Source organism: Osmerus mordax, chromosome 11, assembly GCF_038355195.1.
Source record: "Osmerus mordax isolate fOsmMor3 chromosome 11, fOsmMor3.pri, whole genome shotgun sequence".
NCBI classification, from domain to species: Eukaryota; Metazoa; Chordata; class Actinopteri; order Osmeriformes; family Osmeridae; genus Osmerus; species Osmerus mordax.
In genome coordinates this window covers 17912649-17926700 of record NC_090060.1, presented here as the reverse complement: position 1 = coordinate 17926700, position 14052 = coordinate 17912649, and the positions used below count along the sequence as shown (strand labels likewise).

Sequence of the window (14052 nt, the reverse complement as noted above, 5' to 3'; positions counted from 1 at the left end):
CACCTGTCTGCACCTGTCACTAGACCAGAGCAGAACTCTCCACATGTATCATCTCCAGCTGAGTCTGTCTCTCTCTGGTCTGATGTGGACCACCATGGTCTACTACCTCTTCAGAAATGACATAGACTTTCTCAACCTGATCCTGTAGGCCGGCCTGTGGCCCAGAAACTTGGGTTAAAAAAAATAAAATAAAAAGTATGTTAATGAGCATCAACAATACAAAATGAGGACATAAAAGAGATTGAAACTTTGGTTTTAAGGTTCACATGCAACCACAGAGTTACGTTCAAAAGAAAAACGGTGTCCCATCTATTGAGTGATATTCATGACTACGTTTTGCTGTCTTGCAACTGCTGAATACAATTTACATTAAATGTTTTAAATGAACCAACAATCATAAAACGCTCTAATCTGCTCCTTTAAGAATCTAACCTAATAGTGTATCTAAAGTGTATTTTAGACCAGTATTTTGTGTCCTTGTGAACTTGGACGTCATCTTTCATTGCCCAAAATGAACCGTCCCAAACTGAACTTGACCTGTCCCAAAATGTAAATTATTGTGTTTATGTGAATACATACACAATATAATACACAATGTTTTAGTTTCATAGTGGGGCTAACACAATTCTTGGTGTGGCTGTAGTAAAAAAGTTTCTAAAGGTTCTCGGCGTCACCAAATCAATCCTGCTTAAGGCCCCATAAAGGCTTGGCCCGTCCCTGCTCTATTGTACTCTGCTCTGCTTTACTGTACTCTGTTTAAGGCTTCTCTGTTCTACTCTACCCTCTCCTTTCACTGTGGGTGAAAAAAAAGTTTAGAACGGTTCAAAATATATTTTAAGAAGTTTGGCATGTTTTCCCAAAATGACAATCAATGATGTACAAAGGATTCTATGTTGCTTCCCTTCAAGCAAGAGGGGAAAGGTGTTCAAATTGTGCGTTTCGAGCTACAGAGACAATTACGAAGGTAAAGTTTATCTAACTCACACAGTAAAAGTAGCTAGTGGTAGTGCTAGCTCTCTTTCTATCTAGGATTTGAGCAGTATTGTTAAGAAAAAAACGCTAAGAATTGAAAAGGAAACACTTATTGACCAAAATGACAGCAAGAGACAGGGCCAGGGAGTTTTCAGGCGATCTTTATGAGGATGGATCAATACTTTTTGGTAAAGTCTGTCAACATTCAATCGACCATATTCGTCTCACAATCTGAGTGGGTTAGTAAGAGAGCCATAGCTAAGGGTTAACAACCTGTTTGGGAAGTTTCTAACTTCGAACTGAAGTTTTAGACCTGGCTTGGCCGTGGTAGTTACGCAGGTTACCTCTCTTTACAACGTGTGCTTAGTGTGGCGCTGATATGCAAATGCAAATGATATGCTTTGTCTTCTTTGATAGCTCAATTAAATTTTGCCATGAAAGCGAACCGTTTTGCTCCTGTGGTGTTGTTAAACAAGTGCGATAAGGGAGTCAGGTGGCTGAGTGGTGAGAGAATCGGGCTAGTAATCCGAAGGTTGCCAGTTCGATTCCCGGTCATGCCAACTGACGCTGTGTCCTTGGGCAAGACACTTCACCCTACTTGCCTCGGGGGAATGTCCCTGTACTTACTCTAAGTCGCTCTGGATAAGAGCGTCTGCTAAATGACTAAATGTAATGTAACGTGACGTCATCACCGAATTGCGCTAATATGCTAATGCTAACACCAAAAACGACAAAAACTGGTCTTTAACACCATTTGGAGACACCATTTGGAGATATTTTAAATGATATATTGAGTGCTTCATGTACCCATTAATCAACAGTGGTGTTTAACCTGCAAAATGGCCTTCTTCGGACTTGCGAGTGCTGTCAAATCGATCGTACGTGATTTGCTCACACATAGCCTAGTGGTGTGGGGGTGAAGTGCAGTCATGCTGCGTTCATGAGTGTAGGGTAGGCTCAGGTCTACGTACGTCCCGTAGTAGCCTATATTTTAATTTAAAGTTTTTAAGAGACCGCAGCGCCCCAGGATGGATAATGAGCGTTGTTTAAGATTTAATTACAATGCAACATAAAATGCAACATAAAAAAAACTGAAAATTATTGAAAATTTTAAATGTTTTGGAAATAAATCTGTTAATTGAATTTGTTTAATAAAAAATGCTGTTAAAAATATCGTGATACGTATTGTATCGTACACTCAGTATCGTAATACGTATCGAATCGTGAGCTGAGTGTATCGTTACACTCCGATTTATTAGCTTTGTAGTTGATTTTCACTTTTCAAATGTCATACCGATCATATGAATATGGCCACAAGTGTCTTCATTAGACGACGGAAAGACGAGTTTTGAGTTTGTCTAACTTTATAAAGTGTTAGCCTAAATATAATACACAAACACTATACAGCAAAAGTTTATGAAATGTTTCGCTGATAATGCCAGATTGTCATACGCAACGTCTGGTTTTCCGAAATCATCGAGCGACAGCCTCTCTCACACACTGAGATTCCTAGAATTATTGTTAGTTTACTTAATTTTATTATAATTATAAGAACAGTGGGGACTTTCCAGTCACAGCCAGTATGATGTCATTTCTACAACTCCCCTACCTTCTCCATGTTTCTTTCCCTCCCTCTCTCCTTTCCTTCCTCCCTCCTTCCCCCACTCGTCCACTGGGTCACAGGGGTGCTCCCCTCCCCCAGGCAGAACACTCTGCCAGCTTGTCTGTTCTCCACCCACCATACATGGAACAGCACAGTATAAAACTGTGCCAGCCAGGCCCTGGTCTGGTCTGGGCGCTTCTGACACCAGCGGAGTAGCAGCGATCCCTCCTCCAGACATGCAGCCCTCACAGAGGTGGCCAGAGCAGGGCTGGGCCCTCCTGCAGCTGCTGCTCCTGGGAGCCTCCAGGGCCTCGGAGTCCGTCTGCCGGAGGAGAGGGGCCTCAGACCTGCCCCAGCTGGCCAGAGAGGGGGACATCATGCTGGGGGGGATCTTGTCCTTCCACAGCAGCTGGAGGAACGTGGACCGCGACTACACTGACGTCCCCTCGGCCCTGCTGTGTGAAAGGTACCAACTCTCTCCACCTGGGAGAGAACCGGAAGGTTATGTTTTTTGTTTTTTTACAGTTTACTTTTGTATTCATTCTTTTATACGTTGCTTTTATCCAAAGAGGGGAGTCAGTAGTGCATATGGAACGTGAAGAAGAATATTAAGGGTCAGGATCAGTTGTCTTCTATTCGTGTGCTGGTAAACACACAATAAGGAGATTAACTGCAGTCATGGATCGTCATACACAGCACTGTATTTCCCTTAGGGCATTGCTGTTGTATTGTACTTATTCATAGATATTCACAGAAAAATAACATTGAGAATGAGGGTTAGTTCTTTTGGGAATGGGTATAGATTAGTGGTTAGTGTTTGACTGCAGATAAAGCAGTCCAGGTTCAAATCCTGAAAAAAGTATGTTGCATCGGACAGACTTTTGGTATTATCAGATGTGAGTTACAGTAGTATTGTAGTAGAGATGGGAAGCCTCGTGTTTCAGGTGTGGTTCTGGCAGTCTAAATTTCAGGGCGTTCCAGGAGGCCCAAGCGATGATCTTTGCCATTGAGGAGATTAACAACAGCTCAGCCCTCCTGCCTGGCATCACTCTGGGATACAAGATCTACGACTCCTGCGGGTCCATAGCCAGGGGGGTGAGGGTGGCTCTCGCCCTGGCTAATGGGAACAAGGACTCATTCCCGGCCTCGTCCCCAGCCTCTAACTGCAGTAGACCAGCCCAGGTCCAGGCCATCCTGGGGGAATCCTCCTCCTCTCCCTGCATGGCCATAGCTACCGTCCTGGGGCCCTTTCACATCCCTGTGGTGGGTAGTTCAGCCACACAGAGAGCTTCTCTAACCCTCTCTGCTGGAAAACTCTAAACATGCTCTTTGCCCATAATTTAAAGCTGTCAATGCTTTCCACAGTGCTTGTGATTTTAAGCTTTAAATCTTTTCAACAAGGATATTTCTGGCCAATTAGTCCTAATTACATTTCAGATTCATAGAGGATACGTCAGTGAGTCACATACTATAAATACTGTGTAATTCAAGGGGGCATTTCCAGAAAAAGAGGTTTTCAGATCTGTAAACCTTACCGGTTAAATCAAGGGTATGTGTTTAAATATCTTCCCAGATCAGTCACTTCGCCACCTGCGCCTGTCTCAGTGACAAAGCCCGCTACCCCTCCTTCCTCAGGACCATCCCCAGCGACCTCTACCAGAGCAGAGCCCTGGCCCAGCTGGTGAAGCACTTTGGCTGGACCTGGGTGGGCGCCATCCGGACGGACGACGACTATGGCAACAACGGCATGGCAGCTTTCAGGGAGCAGGCGGAGCAGCTGGGCATCTGCCTGGAGTACTCTGTCTCCTTCTTCAGGAACGACCCCAGGGAGAAGCTGCAGAGAGTGGTGAATAGCATCCAGGCCTCCTCCTCCAGGGTCATCGTGTCTTTCATGTCCTACATGGACCTGGAGGTAAACACAAACATCCACTTTATTGTGTTTATTGTGTACGAAAACCTGCCTCGGACTTCTGTGCTGCAGTTGGCAAACATAAAAAAAACATTGACACAAATCATTGCAGTCATACATCTGTATGTAGAAGCATCATTTACAAAACATACAAAGTGATAAATAACACAAGCACTTGAACGAGAGTATTACTTCATAGAAATAAGAGCCGTAATTGCTGCAGGGACAAATTTGTTTTGGTATTTATTCCCCCTGCATTTTGGAACCCTGAATCTTTTACCAAAAGGGAGAAGCTGGTACTCAGGATGTGAGACAGTCAGAAACTGTTCTGTGCTTGTTTAAGGTGCTGGTTCGCGAGCTGGACCGCCACAACCTGACTGGGTACCAGTGGGTGGGCACCGAGGGCTGGATCACCGACTCCTACACCGCCACCATGGAGGGCCACCATGTCCTGGACGGGGCCATAGGCCTCGCCATCCCCAAGGCTGAGGTCACAGGCATGAGGGAGTTTATCCTGGACGTGAAGCCCCTGAACACCTCCGGTAACCTGCTGTTTACAGAGTTCTGGGAGGCTCTGTTTGACTGCAGGTTTCAGCGAGCAGCGAGCGGAGCGGAGGGGAGGTGGAGGGAGTGTACAGGGCAGGAGGACCTGACAGGCATGCAGAACACCTTCACGGACATGTCGCTCATGGCCATCTTTAACAACATCTACAAGGGTGTGCACGCTGTGGCCCACGCGCTCCACCGCCTGCTGCACTGTGAGCAGACGTGTGCCGGTCGCATGCAGCCAGACCCACACACGGTGAGCATGCAGCCAGACCCACACACGGTGAGCATGCAGCCAGACCCACACACTGCGAGCATGCAGCCAGACCCACACACGGCGAGCATGCAGCCAGACCCACACACGGCGAGCATGCAGCCAGACCCACACACGGCGAGCATGCAGCCAGACCCACACACGGCGAGCATGCAGCCAGACCCACACACGGTGAGCATGCAGCCAGACCCACACACGGCGAGCATGCAGCCAGACCCACACGCGGTGAGCATGCAGCCAGACCCACACACTGCGAGCATGCAGCCAGACCCACACACGGCGAGCATGCAGCCAGACCCACACACGGCGAGCATGCAGCCAGACCCACACACGGCGAGCATGCAGCCAGACCCACACACGGTGAGCATGCAGCCAGACCCACACACGGCGAGCATGCAGCCAGACCCACACGCGGTGAGCATGCAGCCAGACCCACACACTGCGAGCATGCAGCCAGACCCACACACGGTGAGCATGCAGCCAGACCCACACACGGTGAGCATGCAGCCAGACCCACACACGGCGAGCATGCAGCCAGACCCACACGCGGCGAGCATGCAGCCAGACCCACACGCGGTGAGCATGCAGCCAGACCCACACACTGCGAGCATGCAGCCAGACCCACACACGGTGAGCATGCAGCCAGACCCACACGCGGTGAGTTACACACTGCTGATCTGAGGCTTATCTCCGTGACACCGGACCTGAAACAGTAGGATTTGTTGCCTGACAGTAACCAGTTGCTCTGAAGGAAGGTGCTGTTTAAAAATGCAAATAAAAAGTCATAACTGAAGAAAATAAAAAATAAGATAATTATTAAAATGATATAATTTGTTATTGATTTATTGTATTTTTTAACATAGTTAATTTTGTTACAAAGGAACTTTGAGAGGCCAAACATTTCACTTTTTTATGAATTTTTTTTTCCTTTCTTTTTTTAGATCTTAGAGGAGATTAAAAAGGTCCGCTTCGAGACCAAAGAGGGAGATGAGGTGTATTTCAATGAGAATGGAGATCCAGCTGCCAAGTACGACATCATCAACTGGCAGCCGAGAGCAGACGGCAGTGTGGGCTTTGTGGTGGTGGGTCTGTACGACGCCTCCGTACCTGCCCACAGACAGCTGACTGTGAGGAACATCCCTCTGGTCTGGGCCCACAACTCCAGACAGGTGAGGCCTGTCAGCGGAGCAACAAATCACATGAATGAATTCTCTTTTTTATGTGATAATGTGTTCATTTAGCAGATGCTTTCATTTGTACGGTTGATTCCTCCTCTGTGTCCTGCAGGTGCCTGTGTCTGTGTGCAGTGAGAGATGTCCCCCAGGAACTCGTAAGGCCGTGCAGAAAGGAAAGCCTGTCTGCTGCTACGACTGTCTCCCATGTGCAGAGGGAGAGATCAGCAACCAGACAGGTGATGTGTGGCTCTTATCTAAAAATGTTTTTAGTTAAACACTATATATCCCAGCACACAAACAGTCACCCGCCTACATGATACGAATCAAACAAACTTTAATTATGAAATCAAAATATCTGTCTACGTTGTAGGCATACAGGCCAAGTTTCTAACTAATCGATTTCATTTATTTTTTAGATTCTATAACCTGTGTGAAATGTCATTCTGAGTTCTGGTCGAATGCGAGGAGAGAGAGCTGTGAGAAGAAGGACACAGAGTTCCTGTCCTATGAAGAGGTCATGGGCGCGCTTCTGACCTCTGTATCGCTGCTTGGGACGTGCATGACTGGTGTTGTGGGATTCATTTTCTTCAGGTACAAGAACACTCCCATCGTCAGGGCCAACAACTCAGAGCTCAGCTTCCTGCTCCTCTTCTCATTGGCTTTGTGTTTCCTGTGTTCTCTCACCTTCATCGGCCGGCCCTCTGAGTGGTCCTGTATGCTGCGCCACACGGCGTTTGGGATCACCTTTGTCCTCTGCATCTCTTGTGTCCTGGGGAAGACTATAGTGGTGCTGATGGCCTTCAGGGCCACACTTCCAGGAAGTGATGTCATGAAATGGTTTGGGCCTTTACAGCAGAGACTCAGTGTCCTGGCTTTCACTCTCATCCAGGTCCTGATCTGTGTGCTGTGGTTAACAATCTCCCCTCCTTTCCCCTTTAAGAACATGGAACACTATAATGACAGGATCATTCTAGAATGTGCCTTAGGTTCTGCTGTGGGCTTCTGGGCTGTGCTGGGGTATATAGGACTCCTGGCTCTCTTGTGCTTTGTCCTGGCTTTCCTGGCCCGAAAGCTGCCTGATAACTTCAATGAAGCCAAGTTCATCACCTTCAGCATGTTGATATTCTGTGCTGTCTGGATCACCTTTATCCCAGCTTATGTCAGCTCTCCTGGGAAGTTCACTGTAGCTGTGGAGATCTTTGCCATCCTGGCCTCCAGTTTTGGTTTACTTTTCTGCATATTTATTCCAAAATGTTACATAATTTTACTCAAACCTAAAAAAAATACCAGAAAGAGCATGATGATGGGGAAAAAGGCTTTGAAATCCTTATGACTGACCAGATAGACTGAGAATGTACAGTAAAGCCTATTTAAAGTTGATAGTTAAGATTTAAATCTCAACTGCATTAAAATGTTAAATGAATAATTAAACATTTAAAAAACCAACCAAAAGAGATGTTTTTATTGATAATCTCAAAATGAATGTTAAGTGTATGAGACCTCATATAATGAGAGTTTTATCTAATTATGTAGTTAAAATGAAAACTTTAAGGAGAGAATAAACCATCAACAACACATTGTCACACCAAAGCACCATCACATTTCCATAAAAAAATATTCGATGAACCTAAGAAACTTTATTTTTATATTTCAAAATTTCTAGATATTTCAGCATGTCTGTCTTTTCATATCCCTATATTTCTTCATTTCTACATCTCTGTCTATCAATATTTCTGTATTTCTATCGCTCTATATTTCTGTATTTCTATCGCTCTATATTTCTGCAATTTCATAATTCTTTATTTCTGTATATGTCTATATGTCTATATCTCAATATGTATATATCTCTATATGTCTGTATCTCTATATGTCTGTATTTCTGTACGTCTACATGTCTTTCATCCGCCCTGACTGAAGGCGTCTCATGCTTGATGTTGCAGTCAGGTGTCTGGGGTTCTCCAGAGACCTGGTGCCCCAGCTTCCCCAGCAGTGTCAGGGCTCTCTGCCTGGGCTCAGGGTCTACATAAGGGCTTTCTGTCTGGGCTCAGGGTCTACATAAGGGCTGGGGCTGTGTGGCTGGAGGACCAGCCTGCAGAGAGGAGAGACCAGCGGTGAGAGCAGAGAGGAGCTGGAGACACCAGTCAGCAGAGCGAAGCCATGCAGAGGCTGGTCCTGTTGGCCCTGCTGCTTGGGCTGGGAGACCCCACGTGCAGGCTGCGGGGGAGGGCTCAGCCCCCGGAGCTGGCCCACGATGGGGACCTCGTCATCGGAGGCATCTTCTCTTTCCGCACGAGGCAGAACGGGGTTGTTGACAGCTACGAGACGATTCCAGACACACGTGAATGCTTAGAGTATGAGACATTATTTAGAACACATTTGTATGTTTTTCTGAGGTGACATTTTTCTATTCAATATTTTCATTCATGTGCTGTTCAATCACTACCTATACGTTTTGTATGACTTGGTTTCTGATCCTGTCTTTGCAACAACCTGACTGTTCAGTCATTTCTAAGCTTCAATTTCAGAGAGTTCCAGTTCGCTCAAACCATGATCTTTGCGATCGAGGAGATCAACAGCGACACAGACATCCTGCCAGGAGTCAGGCTCGGATACAAGATCTACAACAACTGTGGTACCATGGACATCCTGAGAGCGGCCATGACGCTGGTGAGCGGCCAGGAGACTGTCGTCGGTGACAGTAGCTGCAGCGACACAACCCCTGCCATCCTGGGCCACTCTGGCTCCACGCCCACTATAGGATTCGCCCGGCTGGTGGGGAGATTTCAGATACCAGTGGTACGAATCACAGAAATATTACAAAACAGCCGAAAGGCATCGCAGTCCTGCTCAGTTGTGTTATGTGAATTCTGGGGTCTGATATCTGCAACTTGACGTAGATGTACTGTTTGAAGTACAGTTTCAAATGTAATGTCAAACTAGCACTTGTTCCGGGAGTACAACGGTACTTAGGAATGGTTCGCTTGACCCGATGTTACCTCAAGGATCACAATGACTCTTGCTTAGAGACTTAAATTTTTGTTCTCGCTGTGATATATTGTTTTTATTACTGTTGCTTGCTTTTTTTCCACAGGTACACTTGCACTTATAGCGGTTCATGTTGTTTAATTGTAACTTGTTTAACTACATGCTCTTATGGTTCTTCCCTTTGGCACTTACTTTGGTTGTTCACAATGTGTGCTTCATGTTTTGGCTACTCGCAATGTTTCTTGGCTATCTTGTTGTTATGATCAGTGACCTATGCACTTTGTAAAGCTCTCTCTTGGAAGTCGCTTTGGATAAAAGCGTCTGCTAAATGAATAAATGTAAATGTAGATCTTGATTGATGCTTGCTAACCTTATCTTCCTTTTTTGTGTTTTATTGAAATGCCCACCTTCTCGAACACAGATCAGCCACTTTGCCACCTGTGCGTGTCTGAGCAACAGGAGAGAGTACCCCTCCTTCTTCAGGACCATCCCCAGTGACTACTACCAGAGCAGAGCCCTGGCCCAGCTGGTGAAGCACTTCGGCTGGACCTGGGTGGGGGCCGTGTGCAGTGACAATGATTACGGTCTCAATGGCATGGCCACCTTCATTCAAGCTGCAGAAGAGGAGGGAGTTTGCTTAGAGTACTCTGAGGCTTATGAAAGTTCAGGGCCGATTAATAAGTTACTCTGGGTAGTTGACATCATTAAGAAGTCCACTTCCAAGGTTATTGTAGCCTTTGTGACACAAAGGGAGATCAAGGTGCTGGTGCAGGAGCTGTACAGACAGAATATCTCAGGGCTGCAGTGGATAGGCAGTGATGCCTGGATCACTGACACGTCCCTAATTGACAGCACGGAACTGGGTATGCTGGTGGGATCTGTGGGGTTTGCTGTCAGCACGGCTCACATCCCCGGCCTTGGGGAGCATCTGAAGCAGGTCCACCCCGCCCAGTTCCCCAGTAGCATGTTTCTCAGAGACTTCTGGGAAACGGTTTTTGACTGCTCTCTGAATGAGAACGTGGAAAGTCGTAGAATGGCATGCAATGGCTCTGAGAGTCTGAGACATGTGAACAACGAGTTCACAGACGTGTCTGATGTGAGGTTCTCTAATAACGTGTACAAGGCAGTGTACGCAGTGGCTCACGCTCTGCACAACCTGCTCTCCTGTGAGCAAGGCCAGGGCCCGTTCTCTAACAGGAGCTGTGCTGAACTCACACACATCCAGCCGTGGCAGGTGAGCAGTCACATCAACACACCAGGGGAATCCTCTTCACGCCATGTTCTCAAACCCACACTGACAAAATCCCACTTTTTTTTCTTTCTGTCTCTCAAACAATTCTGCCGTCCGGCAATAGGTTCTACATTACTTGCAGACGGTGAATTTCACCACTAAGGAGGGGGAAAGTGTTTTCTTTGACAGCAATGGAGACTCCCCAGCCAGATATGAGCTTGTCAGTTTGCAGCTGGCCCACAGTGGCACCATGAAAGCTGTGACTATCGGTATCTATGATGCTTCCCTGCCTGCGAGTCACCAGTTCATGAGGCACAACAGCACTGTTGTCTGGGGAGGAGGGGTGACCAAGGTAAACCTGACTTTCCTTTCAGGGATGAATAAAGTTATGTGTTATCTACTCTAATCAACAACAACAAAAATAAATACAAGTAAAACTGTAGTATGAATACTAATATAATCAGTGTCAGTAATACTGATATCTTCATATTTACCAATAGGAAAACATTTGAAACTCTTTATTAGTTTTCTTTCTATATGGCAAAAGCAAATATCCTGTAAAGTACCCGTCTGTTAAATTAGATAATATGTTTCTCCTTTGTCTGTGTGTGTCAGGTGCCTGTGTCTGTGTGCAGTGAGAGATGTCCCCCAGGAACTCGTAAGGCCGTGCAGAAAGGAAAGCCTGTCTGCTGCTACGACTGTCTCCCATGTGCAGAGGGAGAGATCAGCAACCAGACAGGTGATACACACACTCTCTGAACAGCAGAGATTTTAACCACACCATATTTGCTGTAAAAAGTTCATTCATACTTATTTATTTTGTTTAAATGTGTTTGCAGACTCCCTAGACTGTGTGAAGTGTGCACATGAATACTGGTCCAACAGACAGAGAGACGGCTGTGTACCCAAACAAATAGAATTCTTGGCTTATGATGAAACCATGGGAGCAATCCTCGTCTTCTGTTCATTGTTAGGGATCTCTCTGACTCTGGGAACAATCTTCATCTTCTACTGTAGCAGAACCACACCCATCGTCAGGGCCAACAACTCAGAGCTCAGCTTCCTGCTCCTCTTCTCCCTGACTCTGTGTTTCCTGTGTTCTCTCACCTTCATCGGCCGGCCCTCTGAGTGGTCCTGTATGCTGCGCCACACGGCGTTTGGGATCACCTTTGTCCTCTGCATCTCTTGTGTCCTGGGGAAGACTATAGTGGTGCTGATGGCCTTCAGGGCCACACTTCCAGGAAGTGATGTCATGAAATGGTTTGGGCCTTTACAGCAGAGACTCAGTGTCCTGGCTTTCACTCTCATCCAGGTCCTGATCTGTGTGCTGTGGTTAACAATCTCCCCTCCCTTCCCCTTTAAGAACATGGCACACTATAATGACAGGATCATTCTAGAATGTGCCTTAGGTTCTGCTGTGGGCTTCTGGGCTGTGCTGGGGTATATAGGACTCCTGGCTCTCTTGTGCTTTGTGTTGGCTTTTCTGGGTCGAAAGCTGCCTGATCATTTTAACGAAGCCAAATACATCACCTTCAGCATGTTGATATTCTGTGCTGTCTGGATCACCTTTATCCCAGCTTATGTCAGCTCTCCTGGGAAGTTCACTGTAGCTGTGGAGATCTTTGCCATCCTGGCCTCCAGTTTTGCTTTACTTTTCTGTATATTCGGTCCTAAGTGTTTCATCATATTACTGAGGCCCAATAAAAATACTAAGAAGCATATCATGGGGAAGACCTCCAAAGACATCCAATATTAGCCAGAGTCAATTTGACACTTGCAAATATTTCCTCAGTTTGAAATTGTGACTAAGGTACCGCAAACACAACATAAACTATTTGCATGTTGCTTTGAATAAAATGATCATCTAAATCAATCAAATGTAAAGTAAGTGAAACCAAATTCAACTGAACCATTGATATCACGTTACATGATAAATGTAGTTGTATATATTTGAATAAGTCCTTTAGCAGGACTGATTTTATGCTTTACATAGTTCTAATATTATAATATTCTTATGAATACAAATAATTTTCAATTGTATGCCTTCATGGCCGTAGAAAAGTCATCTTTGGTTTTATAAATTTGATAAAACCTGAAAACATGTTTAAAGTTAAACAGGCCACTCAGATAGACAATGATGTAATGATTGTTGACAATAAAAAAGTGATTTGTGAGTAAGTGGATTGGATGTGACTTTCATCATCTAACCATAACACACACAGACACACACACACACACGGACACACACACAAGCAGGTAAATAAGCTAGCTGCCAGTTCGGACAGGTTGTGTGTGGCGGTGGTCTCTCCAGGGACGGAGCTGACACAAGCACATGAAGCAACACAACATCCTGCCTCAACAACATCAACATGTCAGGCACCCAGCTGGCACTACCTGCCTCAGGGCGAACATGATGAAAGTCAAGAGATGGTGTTGCGACACGGTACAGAAAGGATTCAATAGAATCATCTGTTATAACCAGTATGGAATTACCAGTTTTTATATATCGTAAGAACATTTTCTATTTCGCAGGGGTGCACTGGTCAAGTGTGTGTAACATGTCGGCTGAGACCCTACTGCTGGGGCCCAGGTTCAACTCCAGTCTGGGATGTTTCCTGAATGTCCTCGTCTCCCATTCATTTCCTGACTCTCTTCACTGTACCTGTCCCCACTAAGCAGAAACATCCATAAAAATTATTATTTAAAAAATATTTTTTCTGAAATGTTTGAGATTAAAGTATTCAGCAGAAATTGGTTCCCACACATCTATTCCCCTGATGCCCTGTTCCCAGTCTGCAGTCGAGGTTGGCCTTCTCATTACATTTTACTGCCACAAAGATACATACAGCTCAGCACTACAGCATCAGAGTGCAGATCAAGAGGTTGCAGGCTTAATTCCCCCCACCCAATATGTCGCTTTTGATCAAGTTTGATGGCACAGCTCAGTGGTTCGAGACTTGCCTTAAGATCAAGAGGATGCTTATTCAATTTCCACCCAGTACCGAACATCACTTTGGATAAAAGTGTTGGTGTGAATACAGTACTATTCACTCACAACTCACAAGTTTCCTTCAAGTGGTCATGGTGTCCCATCCTCACCAGACTGCAGACATACGGGCCCTGAAGCAGCCCAACAAAACTCCAAACATCTCAACAGGACCTTCATCCACCTGAATGAAGGTTTAGCTCATTCCTAAATAAGGCTGGTTCTTGCTGTATGTAACAGAACTGGGGGCTGTGAATGTGCTTTGGATAAACAGGGTTTACAGGGAATGGGTACATTTACATTGAGTCTTTTTTATTTTTATTGACCTTATTACGATGTTGTGTTTCAGATATGATGTTGGTTGTTGCCCT

At 45.7% G+C, this 14052-nt stretch overlaps 2 protein-coding genes across 3 annotated transcripts; both read left to right on the top strand.

Annotated features, from left to right (window-relative positions):
* Positions 1 to 2850: 2850 nt before the first annotated feature.
* LOC136951289 (extracellular calcium-sensing receptor) lies at positions 2851 to 7812 on the top strand. The gene is made up of 7 exons (XM_067245631.1): positions 2851 to 3041; positions 3535 to 3838; positions 4149 to 4487; positions 4828 to 5286; positions 6246 to 6473; positions 6592 to 6715; positions 6896 to 7812. Exons 1-7 carry the CDS (start codon positions 2953 to 2955, stop codon positions 7810 to 7812), a joined length of 2460 nt encoding a protein of 819 aa, XP_067101732.1. The 5' UTR covers positions 2851 to 2952.
* Positions 7813 to 8999: 1187 nt separating this feature from the next.
* LOC136951293 (extracellular calcium-sensing receptor-like) lies at positions 9000 to 12451 on the top strand. 2 transcript variants are annotated; one of them, XM_067245635.1, is made up of 6 exons: positions 9000 to 9275; positions 9886 to 10388; positions 10428 to 10698; positions 10820 to 11047; positions 11311 to 11434; positions 11535 to 12451. In XM_067245635.1, the coding sequence occupies exons 1-6, from the start codon at positions 9027 to 9029 to the stop codon at positions 12449 to 12451; spliced, it is 2292 nt and encodes a 763-aa protein (XP_067101736.1). In that variant the 5' UTR covers positions 9000 to 9026. The 2 variants fall into 2 exon arrangements, with proteins under 2 accessions (XP_067101736.1, XP_067101735.1); XM_067245634.1 differs by having other exon boundaries at positions 9886 to 10698.
* Positions 12452 to 14052: the final 1601 nt, after the last annotated feature.

What these genes read in the sequence shown, in the direction of transcription:
- LOC136951293 (XM_067245634.1), top strand. Translation starts at nt 9,027, where the DNA reads ATGATCTTTGCGATCGAGGAGATCAACAGCGACACAGACATCCTGCCA. An exon ending in GGGGAGGAGGGGTGACCAAG is followed by an intron (nt 11,048 to 11,310) that starts GTAAACCTGACT and finishes TGTGTGTGTCAG; the next exon opens with GTGCCTGTGTCTGTGTGCAG. An exon ending in AGAGATCAGCAACCAGACAG is followed by an intron (nt 11,435 to 11,534) that starts GTGATACACACA and finishes ATGTGTTTGCAG; the next exon opens with ACTCCCTAGACTGTGTGAAG.
- LOC136951289 (XM_067245631.1), top strand. Translation starts at nt 2,953, where the DNA reads ATGCTGGGGGGGATCTTGTCCTTCCACAGCAGCTGGAGGAACGTGGAC. An exon ending in TCGGCCCTGCTGTGTGAAAG is followed by an intron (nt 3,042 to 3,534) that starts GTACCAACTCTC and finishes TGGTTCTGGCAG; the next exon opens with TCTAAATTTCAGGGCGTTCC. An exon ending in GGCCCTTTCACATCCCTGTG is followed by an intron (nt 3,839 to 4,148) that starts GTGGGTAGTTCA and finishes ATATCTTCCCAG; the next exon opens with ATCAGTCACTTCGCCACCTG.